Source organism: Parasteatoda tepidariorum, chromosome 2 (assembly GCF_043381705.1).
Source record: "Parasteatoda tepidariorum isolate YZ-2023 chromosome 2, CAS_Ptep_4.0, whole genome shotgun sequence".
NCBI lineage: Eukaryota > Metazoa > Arthropoda > Arachnida > Araneae > Theridiidae > Parasteatoda > Parasteatoda tepidariorum.
In genome coordinates this window covers 1,767,587-1,791,480 of record NC_092205.1, presented here as the reverse complement: position 1 = coordinate 1,791,480, position 23,894 = coordinate 1,767,587, and the positions used below count along the sequence as shown (strand labels likewise).

Sequence of the window (23,894 nt, the reverse complement as noted above, 5' to 3'; positions counted from 1 at the left end):
AATATGCTTATACATACTAATAACTGTTGATAGAAAAAAAGTCACATTTATAGTAACTAATTAAAGAAAAACTTACTTCGTACAAGAATTGCGACAATTTATTTTATAAGCGTGTGAATACAAATAGCGATCTTGGATTTTAAAATTGTGTGAATATGAATCACGATAATGGATTTTTAAATCACGCGAATAGGAAATTCGATTCTAAAAAATGAGAAAATACAAATTGCGTTATAGAATTTTTAAATAGCGTAAATAAAAACCACAATTCATAATTTTTAGATTATGTAAATATGAATCACGATGCATAATTTTTAGATAGCGTGAATGTGAATCCCAATGTCTTATACTAAAACCCCGTATAAATATGAAAATCGATGTTTAATATTAAATCGCATGTATAAGAATTGTAATATTAGCAGATTTCGGGTTGGGGACGTCTAAAAGGCTCGTTTGAAGCAGCGACGTCTTAATTATTAAAAAACGAGTTATCTAGCGGTCGGGTAAAAATGCATCTTCTGCACGTAAAAGAGGAGAAAATAGCTAAAATAAGTAAAAATGCGGAAGGGTTGGCAGCAATGTAGTTTGAATTATCTTTTTATCTTTGAAAATCGGAAATAAATAAAAAAAATTATTTCAACGGCTGAATATTCTGCAAAAGCGGAATATTTATTCTTAAAAAAAAAAGTGAAACTTTTAAATAATCGGAGTTTTTGATAAAAAGGCTGAAATTCGAGAAACAAAAGTGAAAAAAGCAGAAATCCGCTGAAGTGCGGAAAAATCTCATCCCTGATAATTAGATAAGGTTGGAACGTTTTTGACAATTGATGGTTTTATCTTGTTTTAACTGTTGTTGGCGCGCATGCGCGTCAGCGCCCCAACCGGCAGAAGATTTTGTAACTTCCACAATGACAGACGGCTCTCATGTAGCTCCGTCTAATTAAAAATAATACTTCTGAAATCGCTTTTAGCGATAATTAAAATAAATAAAAAATAAATCATCTCTTTTTTTAAAGAGTGGTCCGTCTTATAAATTTTTTCTNTTTTATTCCACCAAAATCACCCCATTTTGGTGGTCTTTGGGAGGCGGGTGTAAAATCAGTAAAACATCATCTTAAAAGAGCAGTTGGAAAATTTCATTTCACTTACGAAGAAATGGAAACAATAGTTATTCAAATCGAAGGAATTCTGAATAGTCGCCCCCTTTGCCCCTTAAGCGGTGATAATGACAGTTTTGATGTTTTAACACCAGGTCATTTCCTAATAGGGAGGCCTATAACATCAATTGTCGAACCAAATTTAACTGATCTCAATGATAATCGTCTAAGTCGGTGGCAGAAAACTACAAAAGTTGTACAACTTATATGGGAAAAATGGAAGTCGGATTACTTAAATACATTACAAGCTAGATCAAAATGGATGGTAACAAAAAATGATTTAAAGATAGGACAGATGGTACTTGTAAAAGAAGATTTCTTGCCTTTAATACCTGGATTTTAGGCCGAATAATTTATGTTTATCATGGTTCGGATAATAAAGTGCGTGTAGTAAAAATTCGCACAAAATCTGGGGTATTTAAAAGAGCTGTTTCTAAAATAGCTGTCTTGCCTATCGATACATAAAATAATAAAAAATACTGTATTTTTCATAATGTTATATATTCTGTTTTACATTTTATAATGTTTATGTTTTATATTGTTAAGTATGTAATATTTGTGTCTATTTTTTAAATTTTATATGTTAAGTTCTTGCATGAACATTGCAAGGCCGGGCAGGATGTTGGCGCGCATGCGCGTCAGCGCCCCAACCGGCAGAAGATTTTGTAACTTCCACAATGACAGACGGCTCTCATGTAGCTCCGTCTAATTAAAAATAAAACTTCTGAAATCGCTTTTAGCGATAATTAAAATAAATAAAAATTAAATCATCTCTTTTTTTAAAGAGTGGTCCGTCTTATAAATTTTTTCTATTCATCTGGCTCCGTCGAACTTCGGAGTTTGAATCAGAACAATGGCNGCAGAAATCCGATAAAGAGCGGAAAAATCTCATCCCTGATAATTAGATAAGGTTGGAACGTTTTTGACAATTGATGGTTTTATCTTGTTTTAACTGTCATGCAAAAAAAAATAAAATAAATAATAATTTTGGCATTATTTTTGACAATTGACAAAACTCATTAAATTTTCAATCGTGTAAAACAAATGGCGTTTTCATACACTATGGCCTGACAATGCGCCGAAATATATTGGGGTTGAATTAATTGTGAGAACGTTGAATAGAACAATGTGAGCTGCGTCTTTTTGCATAATTTGAAGCGGAAATAAACATAGTAAAGAAAAATTTAATTTTGAAAAAGGGAAAATTAAGCACTTTTTATAAACACTCAAGAAAAAAGCACCTCTAAGGGCTTTTAAAAAATAAAAATCGAAAATAAGCACTTTTAAAAAACGCTACGCACCTTGCAGTAGCAAACACGGAAAAAATTTTTAAAAAATAATTTACACTGTTTTTCATGTTCCATTTGTTAAATCACAGATAAATATGGTTTAAACTTTTTTTTTTTTTTTTTATAAATAGGAGATTTAAACCAATTTTTGTTTATTCATTCTAAAAATATTGCTGTCAACTCAATAATATAAGTATCTATTCAACATACTTAAATACCAAAATTTTGTATAATATGTACTTGCATATAATAAAGAATTTAAAATTCTGAAATTAGATTTGCAGTAATATTGCATACTTTATTAATTAGCATATCAATCATTTTATCTAACATAAAGAAAAAAAAATTTTTATAAATCTTTAAGCTATACAAATTTTATTATTTGTTGCATAGCTTTTAAGTAGATAAAAAATTTAGGAGCATTTTAAAAGTTATCCTACAAACATAACATTTCAAATCTAAAAGCTAAGTAATGGAGAAATATTTGTGTTAATAACAGAATAATAAAAAGAACACTTACAGGCACTAAAGCTGCTATATGAGAATGAAATACTTCTGGTGGGTGATGAGTTAATACACAATTTAAGAATGTTAACGTATCTATTTTCATATTAGAACTGGAATTTTTATCCCTAAAATTTAAAAAAAAGCATAAACATCTAAAACATTCTTAACATGAAATTATGCAATTAAAAATAACTTAAAATTGATGTTATTATGTGACTGTAACTTTACAGTGTGATTAATTTGCAGGGTTCATTCTAGGTGGGGTTTACGGGGCATCACGCCCCTTATGCCCTTTTTATGAAAAATTTCTGCCCTGTTGCCCTTTACTCCTCTTATCCCGCCCTGATATAATAAAATACGACCTGGTGTGCCCTCTCCAAAAAGATACCACCTTCCTGCAAGAAAGAATTTTTTTGTTCTGTCCCCCCCCCCCACTTAAAGATACTTTTCTTGAAATCAACTTGTATTTCCTCTAGCTCAATAGCTATGGGTAAATGAGATTCTGAAATGCCCCCCCCCCCTCTTTGCTATTTCCTCTTGAAGTTAGTAGTTTAAATAAGAGATCTTCCAAGAAGTTCCTCCTGTCAGGGTATGCAACACCTCCTGCAGCTGTGTGGGTTCCTATTTTGTCTTTTTAGAAAAATTTCTTTTTCTCAGAAATGGAAGTATTGCTTATTTTAAAAAACCATACCGCAATGGTGATAGTCAGTAGGCCTGCCAAGAGTTATCTTGGAAAGAATTTTTTAAGGGAAGAAATCTTGTTCACAAAGCCTGTAGACAATTTTAGGGGTCAGACTAGGTCATTGAAAAAAGATACATTCTCATGCATCTTCTGGAGCCCTCCACCCTCCTCTGCCCAGCTTTATTCTTTTGAAAGAAGAAAGAAATTTTTACTTTTGATTTCAAAAGTGAAGGGACTTAGACAATTAACTACGAAATAAAAAAGCTTTTTTAGCCAAAAAAGAAAACAGAAAAAAAATATTAATTTTAAAATAAACTTTTAAACAATAATAAATTTCAAGTAATGTTTCATTACAAGTTGTTTTTTAGAATTTATATTGGTAAACAAAAATTTTTATTCCATTTTTTTAAAAATATTTTTATTTATATATCTTTTGATATTTTTCCGAAGATTTTCTCATTCTTCGTTGGCATACTGCCAGGAGTATAAACAGATCCGTCTTTATTATTTTTTACTCTTTTAAAATATTGTTTAGCGCTATAAAACTTCTTAATTTCTCGTTTTCATTAGAATTTGTCCTAGCAGTCGATCTTTTTATTAATTTGTTTATTTATATTAATACTAGTGTGTGCAAAGGTATCACTGCGTCTCATAAAGGTTGAATCAAGCAAGCAATTTATTTGCAGATTAATTCAATTAATCGTTTTTTTCTTCTTTTCTTTCTTTCCTTACTTATTATTTTGTTCAACTGTTCGTCCGAATTGATACTAAATAAGCTAATTTGAGTAGGAAACTTTTTCATACATTTAGAATTTTTTCTAAATTTTTTACTCCTTAATTGAATATTATGAGGTTTTTATTTCTACACTATCACAAGTTTCCAGACATTATGAGTGAAGTAATTATATCGGTAAATTTAAATGCGGAGCTTTCCTTTATTTAATAGTGTTAAATTTATTTATAGCTGTATGCTTGTACCTCAAAAATATTAAAAAATAAAATTTATTTGAAGATACAACATGTGTTATTCGCAATTTTTTTCTTCTTTTTTCTGAATGATCACAATGCAGCTTTAATTTGGCCGCGCATTTTAAATAGAATTAAATAAATTTATAAATTGAGAAATGGTTCTTTCCTTAATAGTAACTAGTTTATTTGACGATATTTTTCAAATGAGGTTTTCGATTCGACACTATCACAATTACCACCCCGATCGATAACTCTATGTTGAACTTTCTATATATTTAAATATGACACTTCTTTATCGTTACTTAAATTATTTCTTTCTCGTTATTATAGAAATTCGGTCTTTATTTTGGCGCTTTTTGCAATTTTGGCTATGATCTATATCACATACCATGATGATTTGACAACGCATTGTAATATTAGATTAATTTAAATACAAAACTTTTTTCATTTAATGTTTTTCAGCATTTTATTTATTTATTAATTTATTTTTAATATCAATGTTATCGCTATTTGCTAATTCTGCGTTTGTAAGATCGTGCATTGTAAATATTGTAAATTGAATTTATTTGAATATAACAAGCAAATTTTTATTTCGATTCTTCTTAAAACTTAAAATGTTCATTTAAATACAATAAAAAGTGCTGTGGTCGCAAATGAATCTTTTCTAATAACTTATTTATTTACTTTATAATAATTTGTAATTGCTTTAATTGTTTTATTTTATTTCTCTTAATCACAGGGGTCGTATGCACCTGGACTTAAAAACTGTTTTTTTAAAGAAACTGTCTTTGTGGAACTGTCTTTTGTTTTATAAAGAAAAGTTTATTAATAACGTTCATTGAAAAAAATGCTGTGTCATAATAAAAATACCTATAAAAAGAAAAGTTAAATAAAAAGGAAAACAGAAAAAACACACTGTTCTTAGTTCCTAAAACAAACCTTTAACACTGAAAATCAGTTTTCTATGTTTCCAGTTATTTATATTACAGTACAGTACAGGGAAAGAGTGATAATAAATTAATAGTAGAAGACATTCCGTTAAAATGCTGCGTTATAATAAAAGCAGTAGAAATGAGAAAAAAAATATTTCTATATTCTCAGCATTAAAAGGATCGAAAAAATTACGAAATGGATTTGTCTGATTAAAAAAAAAATTTTTTTTTTATAAAACAAGCAGAAATTCAAAAACTTGTGATTCAGAATAAAGTAGTCTAGTTTTCCAACTTTCGTTTTTCCCTTTGTCTTCTAGAAGATAAATTTGCAAGCCATGTGCAGAAGCATGGATTTTAAAATTTTAGAAATTTATGTTAAAACTACTTCTTATAATAAACAATACTATAGTATAGTCAAAATACAATTTTATATCATTTTTTATCATATCCATACAAATTCAAAAGTGGTGGAAAACGTGAATTTTTAAACTGCTCACTGTTTGCCTAAGTAATCTTTTTCGATAAAGAAAAAGATAACGTTTACCATATAAAAAAATCTATGAATTAATAAAATGAAATAATAAAGTACATTACCAAATAGGTATTGAATTTTATTTTGAACTATAAGTTTTGTTTTTATTTTAGGCTTTTGTTGAAAACTTATAAATTTTCTTCAATTAAAAAATATTTAAATTGAATTTATGTACTTAATTATGTATTAATTTATTTCTTACTTTCATTCTGCGAGCATTGCAATTTTTTTTTTATATTAGAATTTATTTTTAAAATGAATTTTTGTATTGCGTGATATGATAAAAATGGCATTTTTTCTTTTTTTAAAAGTATCAGTTTTTTTTTAATTTTCAAATGAATTCTAATAATTGAACGACTTTAATTTTCTACAAATATATTACTAAGTTTATTGATAAAAAAAATTAGAACACTAATGTTAAAAGAAATATTACTACATTTGCCATTAACGTGTCTAAATACTTGTGCGGCCCTTTCTTAGTCAACCTGCTGTGCAAATGGCCCTTTACTCAAAAAGGTTGTGCACCCCTAAATTATCAGATCTGATATATACTGTATAAATTAAAGATGAATGTGAAGTTAAAGTTTGATATTATTGTGGCAACTGAATTCAAGTATAAAACTTCCAGTATGTTTTATTTAAAATGACTAAAAGTATGAATTTTATTTTGCAATTTATTTTGTAAATATTGTTTTTCCTGTATATACTCCAGAACTTCGTTTTCAACAGTTAAGCTTAAAAACGCAGTTTATTTTATTTGTTTATAAGGGAGAGCCAGACACTTAATAAGTTTATTTTCAAGATTAATATATATTCATATTTTATCGCAAAATAAATAGTCTAATCATCAACTCGAGAAAGAAAGACATATTTGAAAAAATTCAATTGTTTCTCCAGGTCATCAAATATATCAATAAATTTTAAAACATTCTCATAATTACTCAACTTTTTGCATACTATAAATAAAACAAAAATTTCTAAAAATGAATTTCTAATAAAAAAAATTATTAAAAAAAAGAGAATGAGTTTTTAACAAAGTTGTACACGATTACAAATAGTTTATAAAAATAAAATACTACTATAAAGCAACTATTAAAGTGAAATTAAGTTTAAAAAATTTTAGCAGTGATTTGGTAGGATTGATTTCCACATAACTTTTAAAATCTGATATTTTGCATATAATTAATTATTACATTCTTGAAATGAAACATGCATTTGAATCCGACACGAGAGTCCAATTTGTGTGATTTCGTCCTAACTTTCTTTTTTTGGTAGCTAATGCTATGGATTTTGTGATTCTTAATTATCATTGCTTAATATAATCAATGATGGGGGCATTATTATTATTAAATAAGGGCATTTTTCCACCTTCAAAATCCAAAAATGACGTTGATAATACAGTCAAACCCCGCTATAGTGAACATGGTTTATAGTGAACTCCCGGATATAGTGAACCAAATGTTCGGTCCCTTGCCTTGCTATACACGCATAATGTCCTTTTTTGTGGATATAGTGAACCAAAAAAGTGAGGAAGTTGGATATAATGAGCTTTTTTCTGTTTTCGACTGATTTTTTTCTTCATTTTTTTGATATTTTCAGGGAATATAAACTATTCAAATCTGAAGTTTGTAACATATGGAAAAAAAGGCAATTAATAATTTCTACTCATGAAAAAATTTAGAAGGCAGAATAAGTTGAGAAAAGTAGATCACAAGGATGATGAAGAAGCATTACTGAAGTGGTTCACCATTCGAAGAAGCCGCAATTTTCCTGTATCTGGACAAATGTGGATGAATTCGCTAAATGTTTTTATGAGACTACTTTCATGTGCTCGAATGGCTGGTTAGACAGGTTTAAAAAACGGAATAACAGAAATTCAGGAAAAATTATCTGATAGTCGGGAAGTGTTTCCATAACTGATGTTGAGGATTGCTCGTCAGCTAAAGATTACTAATTTTTTTTGTACGCAAGACGAAGAGTAATGAAAAATAACACATTTTTTGCTACTACATAATATTTTTCAGTCATTTATTTGAATAATGTGCAATAAAAGGGAGGAGTTTGGGAACCATTAGGTAAATTATCTGCGTAACGTATATAGTAAACACCCGGTTATAGTGAATCGAAATTTCGGTCCCTTGAAGGTTCACTATAGTGGGGTTTGACTGTACTACAAATTATTGCATTTACAACTAAAACATTATACGCAGATTTATTCTATATAAGCAGGGTTTTTTTAAAAATAAAAACAAAATGCTTTTGTTACTTTATATTAGTAATTATTTTTATTAAAAGAATCTTGCAGAAAGATATAAGTGATAGGAAGGTTGATCCCCCTAAAATATTCTGCCACAGGGGATGAATATATAAATATTGGTTTTAATAATTCAATAAGCTAAACATGCAATTTTAAATAAGGAAAAAAAAGATTTAATTTTTTTCCCCCACCCAGAGCAGTTTTTAAGATACAGAAAGCAGCTCCCTATCCCATTTAAACTTCACATTCAAAAATATTGAAACATTCAAGTTAGCATGCATGTTATACCACTTTGAAAATCATGGTAAACTGTATTTTCTTAAATCAATGAGTAATGACATAAAAACTCAAAGCAACAGTCAATTTAAATTATTAAAACATTGGAGATTTATATTATTCAGAAAGATATCACATGGATCAAAAAATAAAATATGTAATATTCACATCCTGGAAAAAATTCTTACGAATTATTTAAAGTCCAAATAAATTTTTGCACTTCAAAAATATAATTCTGACAAAACTTTCCTGGTTTAGATATTTGTTTTAAAATCACATATATTAGAGACTATGAATAGAAATGATAATTTAAGGAAGATAAAACTACAAGTAGTCTCAGAAGAGATTTGTTTAGCGTTTTCTTTCTCTCGCGAAATTCAGTGATGGCTGATAATAATTTGGTTTGAGTTATGGCATAATTATCACAAAGACAGAGATCCCAACTGCTCTGGGCACGCCAAAATAATTATTAAAAAAAACAGTAAATAACTACAAGGTAAATTTTGCAAATATTTGACTATTTTTGCTTGCTGTTTAAAAGGTATAGCATGACATAAGTACTATAAAGTGGTGAATTATATAAACTTACGATTTAGAAATAGTGGTGGATAAAAATCTACTAAATTGAATCTATTAAACCATGAATCACAATTGATAAACTACCACTTTAAAATATATATTTGCTGCCCGGAGCAAGTTAGCATTTCTGCAAAGATGTCAATGAATTTATGAGAGAATCGAACGTATAGAATGACATAGGCCAGATAGTAGTGGATGTGGATATTTGAGATTATGATGATTCTAACTGTTTTTTATTTGCTTAAATTTATTGGTGTTTTGTTTTTCTACACAACATTTTCTGCAAAATTAATGTTTTGGTAAGTTTAACTGGGTTTTGTAAAGTGATTTTGCTAAAGACAATTACATCTTAAATTGAGTTTGTAAGTTGGTTGTGGTTTTTCGAAGTAAGTTATTGGCAATCAGGCACTGATAAGAAGTTGAATTAATATTGAGTATATCATGAAGTTTTTATAAGAAAAAGTTTTTTTATTTCTGTTACAATAAAGAGTTTAGTGAACTCTGGCCTTCAGGGCGAGTGATTTATTTGAATAATATTTAGAAGAGTTTTAATTGAATTAGGATATATTTATTTTTTAGTTTTGTGCATGTTTATGATATTGAACATTCTTGGATTGTTATCGATGATGATTTTGTCAATTAGAAGATTTGTGAAAATGAAATACTCTAACATTCAGATGAGTTTTTACACATTTATTTTCTAGGGGAATTGGGAAATTTATGCTGAGTAGCAACAAAACTATGATTCAATATATCAATGTCTAATTATCTATAAAAACTATATGTCCAATTGTCTATGAATCAATATTGATTTGCTCTATTTTTTGTTTATGAAATGTTTAAAAAAATGTGTCTGAAACGTATTTACCAAAATTTTGTGCAAATGTATTAAAAAATTGTTGCCGAGGCGGTATTTATTCGATATTGATCTGCAGTATTTTTCTTTTATGAACTATAATTAAATGCTAAAAATAGTTTGTAAAATAGGTTTAAATTGTAATTTTAAAAAAATGGATGTTTTTTGGAAGTTGAGTGCCACTGTCCAGCATACCCTACACTTAGATTTCTTAAATGTTAAGTGCCATTGCCTGACATACTCTGCACTGTTACTAAAATTTAACTGTAATACAAGCGAACTTTGAATATTAAAGGGTTGCAATATTTTATTCTGTTTTTGGCATTGGCACCGTTCAGGCATATAACGAAACAGGCCTAGGGGGCTAACATTTGTTATAGATTTGCAGTTATTTATGAAATGTAGGGTTTGTGTCAAAAAATGATAGAAAGATAAGCAGAGGTGCAGTTTTGGGGGAGGACAAAAACCCCTCCGAAATTGAACATTACTTGAATAATGAACTATTGCATGGTAAGTAGGATGTAATTATAGTTTTCATTATTTATTTTTTGTAATTTATACATTTACAATATATATATATACATATGTATTGCAGTTACAATATATATATACACACACATATGTAGTAGGAGATAACCCCCCCCCCCCGAACATACATTAAAACTACACCACTGAAGACAAGCGAACTTTGAATTTATGAGGATTGCAATACTTAATACGGGTTTAGGTATGCTAGAAATGCAGAGCTAATAAAAATGTGCCAAATATGGTTGACAAAAAAAAAAAACATTTGGTGCATTAATAACAAATTAGATCCGCACACTTAATAAAAGAAAAAATTTGATTTCTACAATTTTGCATGCTTAATTAATTAAATTTTTCGTTTTACTAAATAATAAATTAACTCATGAGCAATTTTCATCTTGACTTAAATACATGTAATTTAGTAAAACAAAAACATAACCATTGAACTTAGGGGTGTTTACCCAAATAAATACCCTATTTACCCTCATCTATAAAATTCAGAGTACTTTATATCTATAGCTGTATACTGAAGTGTGCAATAGCACGATGACATCACTGTGTAGGCATCAATAGGATTTATAGGACTTTTTTGGTAATATAGGAAAATATAGAATGTTTTTTAAAGTTTTAAAATATATATAGGAAATAAAGGATTTATAGGAAGACTCGTTAGAATTAATTACAAATGTTACTAACCCAAGTGAAAATTGTATTCCTGGTATAAGAGCAGGCATATGTTCAGATAGAGCTCCTGGTAAAACTGTAACTAATTCAGTCAATACTAGGAAACAGCCCTGCCTTGTTTTAATACTTTTTTCTCTCAAATGACGATGAAGAGCCTTAATTATGTGAGGAGTCTGTTGCTTTAATAAAGTCACTGGGCTGAAAGACAACAATCAATGATTAGGAAACTGATGACCATGATACTTGAACAATAAAAAATTTTCATCTTTGCCTTATTCTTTTACATTTACATAATCGATGTAGTTCTTTCTTTTAATTGCTTTTCTTTATGCTTAATGCTTTATTGTCACATCTTTTTAAAAAAACCAATATTTTTAATATGACATTATTACGATCTGTGAATTTTGAATTTTAGTTATAACTTTTGATGCTCTTTATGTGTGCCAAGTTCATCGGGAATCAAGCAACTTTCGATAATTTTTTCAAAAGTTATTGCTATATATTTCCATGTAGTTTCTAAAATTACGAATACAAAAATTATTAAAACCAAAATAGGTTTTAAGGTCATTAAATTTTTGACTGGTGAATTTAAATAGGATCGGTTCAACTTACTTTATTTGCACAAATCCAAATGACTTATATTTTTCTTGGCAGTTATTACTATGCGACGCCCGGTGGCTGAGCGGTAGCGCTGTCGTGCCACAGGTCCCTGGTTCGATCCTCGGGCCGGACAAGGCTGACTCAGCCTTTCATCCCTTCAGTGGGTCGATAAATGAGTACCAAGCATGCTTGGGAACTAAACACTGGGGGTTCCGCGTTCTTCTGACCGGAACATCTGCTCCTGCACCCCAAAGCCCAAGGTCAAGAAAAATGAGATGGGCACAGTAGGCCTCAGTCCGCAAGGGCTGTCGCGCCGCTGAGTTATAACTATGCGCTACCACATGGCATTTAAAATTCGGATATTTTTAGCACAACATTATTACAAATCGCAAATATCAAATCGCTCAATTAGATAACCATTTTTTGATGTGGTCCACTTGTGCCGTTTTATCGATATTCCACATGATTTTTCGATCGTTATTTTGGCAGTGATACAGTGATTTTGATCGTTTTTTTTGGTATTTATCATTATGCTTTTCCATGATTTAAAAAATCCTGGTATTTTTCATGCTTTATTATTACAACATGCAAGTTTTGAACTGTGCATTAAAATAATCACTTTTTTTGACAAGATTTACTTATGCCAATTTCAATATATTTATACAATTTCAAAGTTTCTCAACCATTTTTTTTTCTTTTCTGGCAGTAAATGCTACAACATTTTTCCATGTGATTTTGAATACTTGGATATTTTAATGCAATATTACAACTGTAAAATTCAACTCGCTTTTCTTTCTTCTGTAAATATTCAAGACTTGTAAAATCTCTTTTAATTTATTAAAATAAAATGTTTTAAAGTTGAAGTATATTCCTTACTAAATATTGAATCTTATTCAGTGCTGTAATGGTTTAGTTTTAATTTAAATAATTTTCAACCCTATAAAATTTGTTAAGTATTTAATTTGCATTTATTTTACTTACTAGAATTTTCTTTAAAAATTTAATTCCATGAACACTGAAGTTATTTAATGCTTGAATTTGTCATAAAATGTACTTTCTGTAGTATTTAAAATGACAATATATATATATATATATATATATATGTATAAGATTAAAATATACAGAAAACATGGAAAAAATTTCAGAATAATGAAAAGAGAAAAAAAATATTAAATCAAAAAAATTTAAAAAATTTAACGTTTATTTATTTTTATTCGTTGNATATATATATAAAAGTTTAAAATATACAGAAAACATGGAAAAAATTACAGAATAATGAAAAGTGAAAAAAAATATTAAATCAAAATAACATTTAAAAAAATAACAAAAAATAAACAAAAGGAAGGAAAAAAAAAATTCGATAAAAACCCGGGGGAGGGGGGGATATATCTTCATCAGCTCACACGGCTATATCTATAAAAATGGAGTGCTTTCTATTATTGTAACTAGAACTGGGCGATACATCGATAAACATCGATGTTGTGTAATCATCGCCGATTCAATGTTAAGGTAGGCGTCTTTTACAAAGCATCAGAAATTCCAATGTACGCACGATGAGTACGATGTTTCATGATGCCACGAAAAGCAATTCTTCAGATTCAACATCGATGTTCACAAACGCGCGCGAAGAGCATTTCCCCCGATCACGAGGCGACAACGATTGCTGAGACGATCCTTACCCGTGCGCTTCTTCCTTCGCAAATTATCAAGCAACGATGTGCTGACACGATGAATTCCGATGTGGACTAGGAGTAAAACTAACTCATCGCCAATGAAAGATGAAAAAGTTCTTTCTTCAATTCGTCCAAATCCAAGAAAAGAAAGTGATTCTCTGAGGATTATTTATGTTTTGTTACTTGATAATACTTTGAGAGATCATTTTTGTCTTGCTGAAGAAAAGATCATTTTTGATCTGTGATAAGACTTAGTTTATTTTTTCACCTATTATTTTTCTTTGTTAAATCTGAAGAATTACATTCCTTTAATATGGATAAAATGGTTTCATTAATAATTTTGTATAAAGTTGCAATTTTGCATATTGACCACGTTTTCAATTATTAAAAAATTATTATTATTATTGTTAGAAAATATAAAAAATCTAATATTTTTGCAAAAAATTTTGGCAAACGAATTTTTAAACAGACAACTTATCAAATGCAAATTTTATTTTTAAGACAGTCGTCTCATTTTTATTTCTTCAGCATTTTCTTTTTCGACTTGATTGCTTTTCGATCTTTCTCGATGTTCCTTATTTGTAACGGTTTTTATAAGAGTGTGCAGTTAAATTTTATTTTCACGAAATATAGTTTAGCAACATAATAATACATTAGGTTAGCAATAATTTTGAAAATAAATTTTTAAATAATTGATTTTTACAATATTGAAGGCATAATAATTTCCATTGTATCTTTTTCCAGGAAATTTTGTTTTTATACTAGTTTTTCGCTATTTCTTCAAAAATATTGAAGGTTACTACCTTCAATATTTCTACTGCCTTCAATACATTATTGAAGGATATTCTTCAAGAAATTCTGGAGAATGAAAGGACAAGAGGTTATGCGCATCGGCTGTTCTCAGTTTTCTATCTTTATCAATTTTCTATCTTTTCAATTTTTTTTTTATCTTTTTCCTATTACGTTTTTTATTTTTCTGTTTATAAAGGTTTTTAAATTGTTGGCTCAATGCGCATTTTAAATTTTATTTTATTTTTATAATTGTATCTATTTTATTTTTACAGTTGGCTGACATACTTTGCGGCAGGCTAATACTTTTGGTCTATTGATCTGATTTTTACGCATCAGGACTTAATCCTTAGTGGTTTGAGGGAGAGACCTCAATATGCTAATTAGTTTAAGCAGACAATATTTTAAATTACCAAGTGAGGTACAAAAACATACTTATCTGAATAAATTTTTTGACGGATTCCTGACCCTCAAAATATAAGGCGTAGCCGTAATCTGAGAAATATAGTCCTAATAATTTGGTCAAGAGAGCGAACGAAAGTTAGGATCTCTTGATGTTAATGCTACTTTCTACGTATTTCGTCATATCTCGAGAACTTTTTACTCGAATTGAAAAGTTTTAGCACAAAATTATAAAATTTGTTTATCCAAAGATAATTTTATGCAAAAATGATTTTAATTAATTTTTTTATTAGTAATGGTAGCAAAAAGTTTGAATTGTAAGGTATATAATTTTTTTTAAAGAATATAATTTTTTATTTTAAAATGAAAAAGTAAAAAGAAATTAGTTGAATAGTTTCTGAAAAATAAATTTCAAAAAATCAGACTTTTTGAAATCAGATTACTAAGTCAAAAGTAATTTCTTTTTCAACACTACACTCTATCCACAAATATCAAATATTAATTGCTAAAATATTCCTGTTAAGATTAATTTATTATAATATAAAAGTTGAAAAAAATGCACAAATTTCTTCTAATTTTATTTTCTAGAAAAATTATTTCTTAATGTAATAATTTTTTAATGTGCTTCTGTCTAAGATACCAAATCATCCTTAAGAATGCTGAAAAGTAGCAATAATTTTTGTTAGCCAAGGTTAAAGATAATTTACTAATTTTTTTCAAAGCTGCATGTAAAATTTTAATGAATTATTCGTTTCACTAGTTAATTATTTATTCAATACCCTCTCTCTTTCTTTAATTTAAAAACTTCCGATTTTTTTCAGCAAAATCAGAAAGTTGAAAAGATGTGTTTTGTTTAAATTGAAAAAGACAGAGAAAAAGACAGAATTATTTTTATCCAAAAGAAGAAAATAATCAAAATAAAAATAATAAACAGAAAAAAACCCGATAAAATAAATATTTCTTACTAAACATTGATATACCAGGCTATAAAGTCATACATTTAATTTACTCCTATCTTTACTTATTTCCCTATTGATTATATTTTTTATATAACTTTATTGAAATTAAATACAACATTCAATTAGAAATCACTTAGTTGTTTATATATATCAATAAAATGAATATAATTCGTATAATGCTAGTTTCATGCATTTTGGCAAATTTTCACTTTTTGTAAATTTTATCTGAATATTCCTCTCTTGAAATCTTACTCTCTTTTTTCCCCAAACACACAGTTTAAATCCTAATACATATATTTAAAATTTCAGTTTTAGTCTTACTGTACAGTAGCATCAAATAAATAAAAAACAAAGTTGTGCAAGAATGCAAAATTTGGCAAAACCAAATGTGAAACAGTAACGTGAGATCGCGAGATTTGAGTGGCGATGCATCACAATGCTGAAATCTTAACAACGCCCAGTCCTAATTGTAACAATATAGCCAAAGCAAAATATATGAATACAATAGTGTGAGGAGAACTCAAACAATTTTTGAAACAAGATAGAACACATTAAGTGATAAATATACCGAAATCTATAAAGAGAGTAGCGAATTCAAGTGAACTTATATGTACGGGAAAATTTTCAAGAATGAATCACTTGAATTCGCTACTCGCTTTATAGATTTCATTTTGTGTTTTGTTCTGTTTTTTTCTTTACATTTTATTTTCTGTTTTTTACTTGATATTTATGACAATGTTTTCGATTTCAATTATGTCAATATTTCAAAAATTTTTTTTAGTGCTTCACGCACTATTGTATTGATATATTTTGCTTTGGCTCTATTGATACTGTCAGGGTCACGTGATGTAATAACACGCATTTTCTGATGTTGCGAGCTAAAAGCTTGATATTATAGATATGATCATTTTTTGGTTGTTTTGGTTTTTTTTTGAACGATGGATGAAAAAGAATAATAAAATGGTGAATTAGTTTTTGTAGAATTTTGCGTTATTTCTTTTGTAAAAGGTTACGACTGACAGATACATTATTAGAAAGTGCTCCTTTTTGCAGATATAATTGAGTGAGCTGATGAAGAGATTATATCATATTCCCCTACGTTTTTTATTGAATTTTTTTTTACGTTATTAAAATTTATTTTAATAATTTTCTTCTTCTTTTTTCATGATTCTATAACTTTTTTGTATGTTTTCTCTATATTTTGAAGAACTTATGTACAGTAAATAAAACTTATTAATTTATTTCATTTTATCCTCTTTGTATTCATTTATTGAGCTATATATATATATATATATATATATACACACAGTGAAATCTCNTCTGTTTTTTACTTGATATTTATGACAATGTTTTCTATTTCAATTATGTCAATGTTTCAAAATTTATATTGATATATTTTGCTTTGGCTCTATTGATACAGTATTAGAAAGTGCTCCTTTTTGCAGATATAATTGAGCGAGCTGATGAAGAGATTATATCATATTCCCCTACGTTTTTTTATTGAATTTTTTTTTTACGTTATTAAAATTTATTTTAATAATTTTCTTCTTCTCTTTTCATGATTCTATAATTTTTTTTGTATGTTTTCTCTATATTTTGAACTTATGTACAGTAAATAAAACTTAATTTATTTCATTTTATCCTCTTTGTATTCATTTATTGAGCTATATATATATATATACAAAGTGAAATCTCCTGTTATGGACACTCCTGCAAAACGGATGTCTCTCAATACGGACTTATTTTTAATTTCCCGGGGGATCTTCTAAGTATAATCCATTATGTACATTCACCGCAAAGCGTACACTCCTTTAACCGGACAGTCATTTTGGCCTTGAAATGTTATTTCCTATCTCTTCAAACCGGACACTACTTTTTCTAAATTTGAAAAAATTTAAAAAAAACTATTTCTGCTTTAAATTGCAAGCTAAAATAATGCAACTTTTTTTTCACCATTTTTAAAGCCTTTAAATTTTTTGCCTTATCCATAACTAAAAATTTTATTATTAAACTATTTCACAACTGAAGAATCAATTTTTCTCCAGCCACCTTGCCTTATCTTTGTAAAGAAAGGAGAGAAAATGATACTGCTTTCTTGAAATAATTCAGACAGCGGCATCTTCTGATCTTTTTATCTGGACCCAACAGGTTATGAAACCCCTCAAGTTGAAATGACACGTTAAATGCTCTCAATGATTCTTCCCTATTGAAAATTTCTTTAATTTTCTTATCTATTTGAAGACTGTATACAACTGGGGTAAGAAAAGAGAACAGAAGTATAATCTTTGAGGTGTTTATATAAATGAAACATTTATTCAAACACTTGATAGCTGATCAATTGTGAATAATCAACTCCTAAGTCCTCATGACTTACAGGTATGCATTGCTTTTTTTCCCCGTGCATCGTGGGAGGATTACTTTCAAGAAGGTATTAACCATGTTTCTTATCAAATGATAAGTAGGTGTAAGGGTATGTAAACCTAATAATTGAAACCGACTTAGGACTGAAAACTCCTATTCGGAATCATATGTCTAACTTGAGTATCTATGCTAATAGGAAAATTATATTCATTTATCTGTAGCTACATCTAGAATTATGTATTTATATCAAAATTCCTTATATATTCTTTTTTATCTTTCCTAAAGTTAAAATAAATATCCTTACAGATAGTTATTGTAGATTATTTAATTATTTCTACATCTTTGAAAATATTCCAAAAACAATTTACAGTGTTAAACTTCGTTATTAGGGTACTCTTCCCATAAACGGACAATATTTTCGGCTCCAAGAATGTCCGCCTAACGGAGGTTTTACTGTATATATACATATACACTTAAACTTGCTAAACTTGAGTAGAAAATAAACAATATTTTTTAGAAAAAATATTGAACTTTTAGCTACCTTAAACTCAAATTAATTAATTTTTCTTGACTTTTCGAATATTTTAATTGAATTCCTTGATATTTTCTTGATTAATAAAATTTCTCAACTTTTTCTTTCCTGATGTCTTCATTTTGTGCTGACTCTATTATTAATTTTTTAAAAATAATTAATTACTTAATATCAAAATGAAGCCCTATTTAATACCAAATAAGCATTGAAAGATTGAAAATCACATAAATATTTTTTTTAAATAAAATATTAAGTTTGTATTTAAAAATCTTCTTCTGGTTAACTCCTTGAAAAAAAAATTACCCTTCTTCCAGCTCCATTGTTTCAATGCCAAGATTCACAGTTGAGATAGAAGGACGTGTCTGACGCAGTAAAGCAATGTAAGCATGAAAAATGTCTACCTTCACGTTTTCTTCTCTTTCTAGCATAAAAATGTTTGAAAAATCATTAAGTAATTACAGTTTTAATTGCATGTATAGTAGCTTCATTAACAGGTTAAAAAATACATACCTTTAAATCGTGATATTAAAACTGGTGATATAACTTTATAAAATTCTAGCAACATTTCGTGTCTAGTGGAAATAATAGCTTCCAAACATTTTGCAGAAGCTCTTCGTACTTTCCAGCTCATGTCGTCATCATCACTATATTCATCTTCACTATCACTGCAATGAAGCATATAAATTTATACTATTCAAAAGTAATTCCATCATGTTGATGAAAATATGTTGATTTTCACAGCAGAGACAAAATAAATTAACTCTACACATAATTATGAATCTCTGAAAAAATTTTAAAAATGAGGCTTTAAACACCAACAGCCAACACTAGGAATTCATTAACAACTTCAAAGTAGTACTTATGAAGAAAAAAAGAAAGAAAACTTCATTTTACTAAATCTGATAAAATAACATCATAATAAAAAAAAACTCTTAGTTTAATTCTCCTAGAACTAAACACTTTACCTACAGTCACAATGAAAATGTTTATTTCTTTTTCTCAATATCTTTCTTGTCACATACTAAATTAAAATGTAAGATTTGACATTATATTTTAGTATCAACTTATTCTACATTTTGACAGTTAATACTTTTATTTTGAAAACTATAATGAATTCAATATTCTATTTTCATTTTCACTCTTTGTTTTTCCCTTGCATTTGCTGTTCTCTATGGACGTCACTTGATTTTTTTGGCCAATCGTAAAATTTATTGAAATTAAGAAGTGCATTGGTTTTTTATAACATCTTAAGTTTGGTGAAAAGTTTGATACTTTGATACAGCGATACTTGTCTATGACATTCTCAGCAAAAGATTATGGCTTTCCATAAATTAAGCAAGAGAAAGTTTTATAGGAAATATTTCGCAAGTTGATGCCTTAATCATGAATACAGTCTAATTTATCACCCTTTTCAAATATTAAAATGATTAGTCCCAGTAGTCCATCACTACCTGTTGATGATCATTCCGCATTTCTTTAACTATGTACGTAAATTCATCAAAACAGGGTTCTTCAATAGCATCATCTAAACTGCGGTATGTAATATTGTCATCATCTATTGCTGTTTTTCTAAAATTTAATTTCTTTTATATGGTTATACATTGGTTAGCAAAAGGGGCAGAAATTTTTAATCAGCATTGAAAATTACATAGAAAAGAATTTCAACAAAAAGTATCTGCAGAAATTGGATTGATGCATAGAATAAATTGATTTTCCAGTTTTGCAACAATTTGAAAATAAAATATTTATAAAGAAAATATAGATGAGGAGAGTAAAAAATATAGCACACTAAGTTTCAAATCAGAATTTGTAGCCCCATTTGTACCAGGGTTCGTTGATTTAAATCAAATGATTTTTTTAAAAAAATCACTAATTTAAATTAACTAATTTTTTTATCTATATATATATTGATTTTAAAAGTCAAAAAACAGGGTTTTAAATTTTTGATACTTTCATTATTTTCTTTTCTTAGTATTAAAATTTAATTTAAATAAAATGCTGCATTAATTAATTTTAGTTAACGAAATTACTTTCTTGGTGTGTGTTAAATTCCAACNTTTGAATAAAAATCAAAAAAATCTGATTTAAATCAAAAAAATCTGATTCTTTTGATTTTTTTTTTTTTAAAAATCAAAAAAAATCACGAACCATGATTTGTACATCCCGCCATGCGGTTTTTCGTCAATCGAAAAAAATTTTTCATATTTTAATAAAAGAAAAAATAAAAAAACGTTTAAAGAGAAAATATTATGAGATAGGTTCGTATATTCCAAAAATTTTCTGTAAAAATATGTTTCTGAATCTGTGATTGCAAAATTATCATGTGTCGCTTGGTGGAAATGAATTCTTTGAATAGGCCGCACATTGTGACAGTCAAACTTTTAAACACAGATATTCTACCACCTATCTACTAGAAATAACTGTAAGTCAGATTGTGCAAAAACTTATTTTGTACCCGGCACTATGCCTTTGCCTGTATGAGCAAGATCTCGTACTCACATCTGAATGGATATGGCCATTAAGTATTCATGCTAAACTAAGTAACAGGATGTGCTTAAACTCAAGAATGGGCCTTAAATTCTGAATACAGGGTCCAAGTTGCTTTTCTCATAAAACAAACATAAAAATAAATAACTACAGAATGTTCTGGAAAAAAAAAGCTTTTGCTCCAAATACATTCACTTTATAAACTCTTAAGTAAAATGATTAATTTCAAATGTTCTAAATGAATTTGAGTTGCTTCTTAAAAATTTAAATTGGGTTTATTATCTTAATAAATAAATTTAATTGATTAATTTTAAGTTCATAATATAAATAACTAAGTACAGCATAATTAAGCAGATTTTATTAGGTTACTGTAGTAAAATACATTATTTTAAATTAACTTAAGAGAATATTTAAATGGTTTTATTCATATTTTACCTCATTTGATAAAGAAAAAAATGCAACATGAGATGGAAATCAGTGAAAAATGTAATGAAAAGAAAAGCAATGGTGTGGGACATAAAAATAATTCATTATTAATTTATGATAAAAATATTTATTATTTTCAAAATCAAAATTAATAGAAATGAGATATAGAATCTAACTTTAAATTTAAAAAAAAAATACTTTTATTATTTTAAATCTTAGTTGCACAGTACAATTAATGATGTATTTTGGTGACAGATGTAAAATATCAAATGTGTATCTTAGGAATTGTCTTGTACATCAAAATGTAAAATGTTTCTACAAATTTGTGCAAGATAACCTATCTTGATTCAGTTTTCCTACATTATTATTTATTCCATTTTATATTATTGTGAATTTGTCAAAAACAAAAAAATTTTTACTCATTAGAGATTTATTTACCATGGTTAAAATTTTATTTGCTGTAGCCCTTTAACAACCAATAGCTTATTGAACACTATTTAAAAGTTATTCCTTCCGATTACTACCTTGAAAATGATACCCTGTTTATTGAAAAATATTAATTTTAAAATTTTGGTCATCTAGTTAACCTTACCTTGGAATTGCTTATTTGTAAAATTACTTACCGCAGAATAATTTTGTATTTTTTTTTCTTGATAAAAAATGAATCAACAGATAAAACATCTCTGTTTTCAATTAAAGGGTTATATTTCATTCATTTTTTTCATTATTTAATCTTCAGTTAATTTGTAGACACATAATTAATTTATTTATTTATCATCTCTCGAACAAATGACGTTATTTTGTATATCATATTTAACACTCTTGTAGGTTAATAGTCATTTCAAAAGTCGCTTCATGTGATGGATCTGTTGGTTGTTATGGCCATAACTCTCTTGTAACACTTTACCATTCAAAATTAATTGCATTACAAGACAAGTTAATTACAAACTTTAATGACTAATTATGTTAATTAGTTTTTATTTCATGACTCTTATTTTTAATTATCAACTAATTCTACTGTTTTAAATTATATACCATATTCATATTAATAAATCTGTGACACTTACTTATCGTCATCATCACACCTTTCCATATCCATACTATCTTCCGTATCATCGTCATCATAATTGTAATTTGGATCATGGCACAAGTATTTTAAGCAAAGTTTAACTATCTGAAAGGGAAAAAAATAAAGTTAAATAATTCTAAATGCCAATAATTATTATCAATTATCGTTATAAATTTTTTTTAAATTAAAATTTATTGCCATGTAATTAAAAGTACATCTTTAATGACAATGTTCAAATTATGTCAATTTTAAACATCAAACAAAACTGGAATTAAACAAACAAAAAAAAATTCATTAAAAATGAGCTATAACAAATTCAGGCAACCGAAAATTAACTTTGGTAGATAATATTTCAGTTTAAAAGGAAGTCAATACTGTACATTAATCAACATATTAACACATTACTGACTACTAACTGTTCAAAAGTGCTTACCCCTGTCCGAACAGCGCCATTTCCACTTAGCCTGTCACAAGGAACTATCTGAGAAAATTGCCCGCTTTCTGTTATTTTAAATTAGATCTAATAAAACCCTTTATTTTCATGATATTAATGTTAAATTATATTTATTAATCGTCAAATCGGTTAGATCGTCAAATCATTGACAACAGAAAGATGATTAAAGTATTAGTATTTAGTTAGTAAAGAGCACAGTGGATGAAGGTTGTAAGTGACATTTTAGCGAATTGGAGTAAATTAACTTAAAAATTTGTATGCAGAAAATAGAAAATAAAGATTATACCAAGAATTTATTTCTTTTCTTAGTGTCTTTACATGATTTTATTCCTAGAAATAATACGCACAAAATATACAGTAAAATTATGCTGTCCAGTTTTAAAAAATAAAAAAAAATTCTATTTTTACATAATTAAACTCTTTACATGAACTTTTTATACATAAATTACACCATTTAAACACTACTTATGCATCAAAATCACTTACAGTAGAAACATGAGGAGAAATTTCCTTAGGGCAACGGCGAACAAACGATTCAAAAGCATGTAAGCAGTATTCTCTCAGTTCATCATCTTCTACAGCACAATACTGAACTACAACTGGCATAACTCTCTCTAGATGTTCTCCAAAACGGTGTCCAGCTTGACGGCTGCAAAAAGAAAATTGAAGTTTTTCACATCTGTTAATAATTGGACAGTTTTAAGGAAGAGTCATTAATAAAATATGAAAACAATATTCATATTTATTCACTTTAAGATAAAATCAGTAAAAAAAATTATTAGAAGTACAATATAATTGAACTTACTTCCTGCGAACCTCTTTTATTAGAATATCTCTATTAATCCAAGTCTATTCCATTTTATTAACCTATCTTTTTATATACTTATTTTTTTCCCT

General features: G+C 27.8%; 1 protein-coding gene across 3 annotated transcripts in view; it reads right to left on the bottom strand.

The window, feature by feature from the left end:
* LOC107454557 (Cullin-associated and neddylation-dissociated 1) overlaps positions 1-23,894 on the bottom strand; it is a 100,211-nt gene that overhangs the window by 51,167 nt on the left and 25,150 nt on the right. For all 3 annotated transcript variants that reach the window (XM_016071789.3, XM_071177053.1, XM_071177052.1), the window contains 6 exons: positions 23,484-23,646; positions 22,542-22,648; positions 19,072-19,226; positions 18,865-18,982; positions 11,258-11,443; positions 2,967-3,078 (listed from right to left, as the gene is read on the bottom strand). In XM_016071789.3, the coding sequence (XP_015927275.1) occupies positions 2,967-3,078; positions 11,258-11,443; positions 18,865-18,982; positions 19,072-19,226; positions 22,542-22,648; positions 23,484-23,646 (841 nt within the window). The remainder of the gene's footprint in view (positions 1-2,966; positions 3,079-11,257; positions 11,444-18,864; positions 18,983-19,071; positions 19,227-22,541; positions 22,649-23,483; positions 23,647-23,894) is intronic.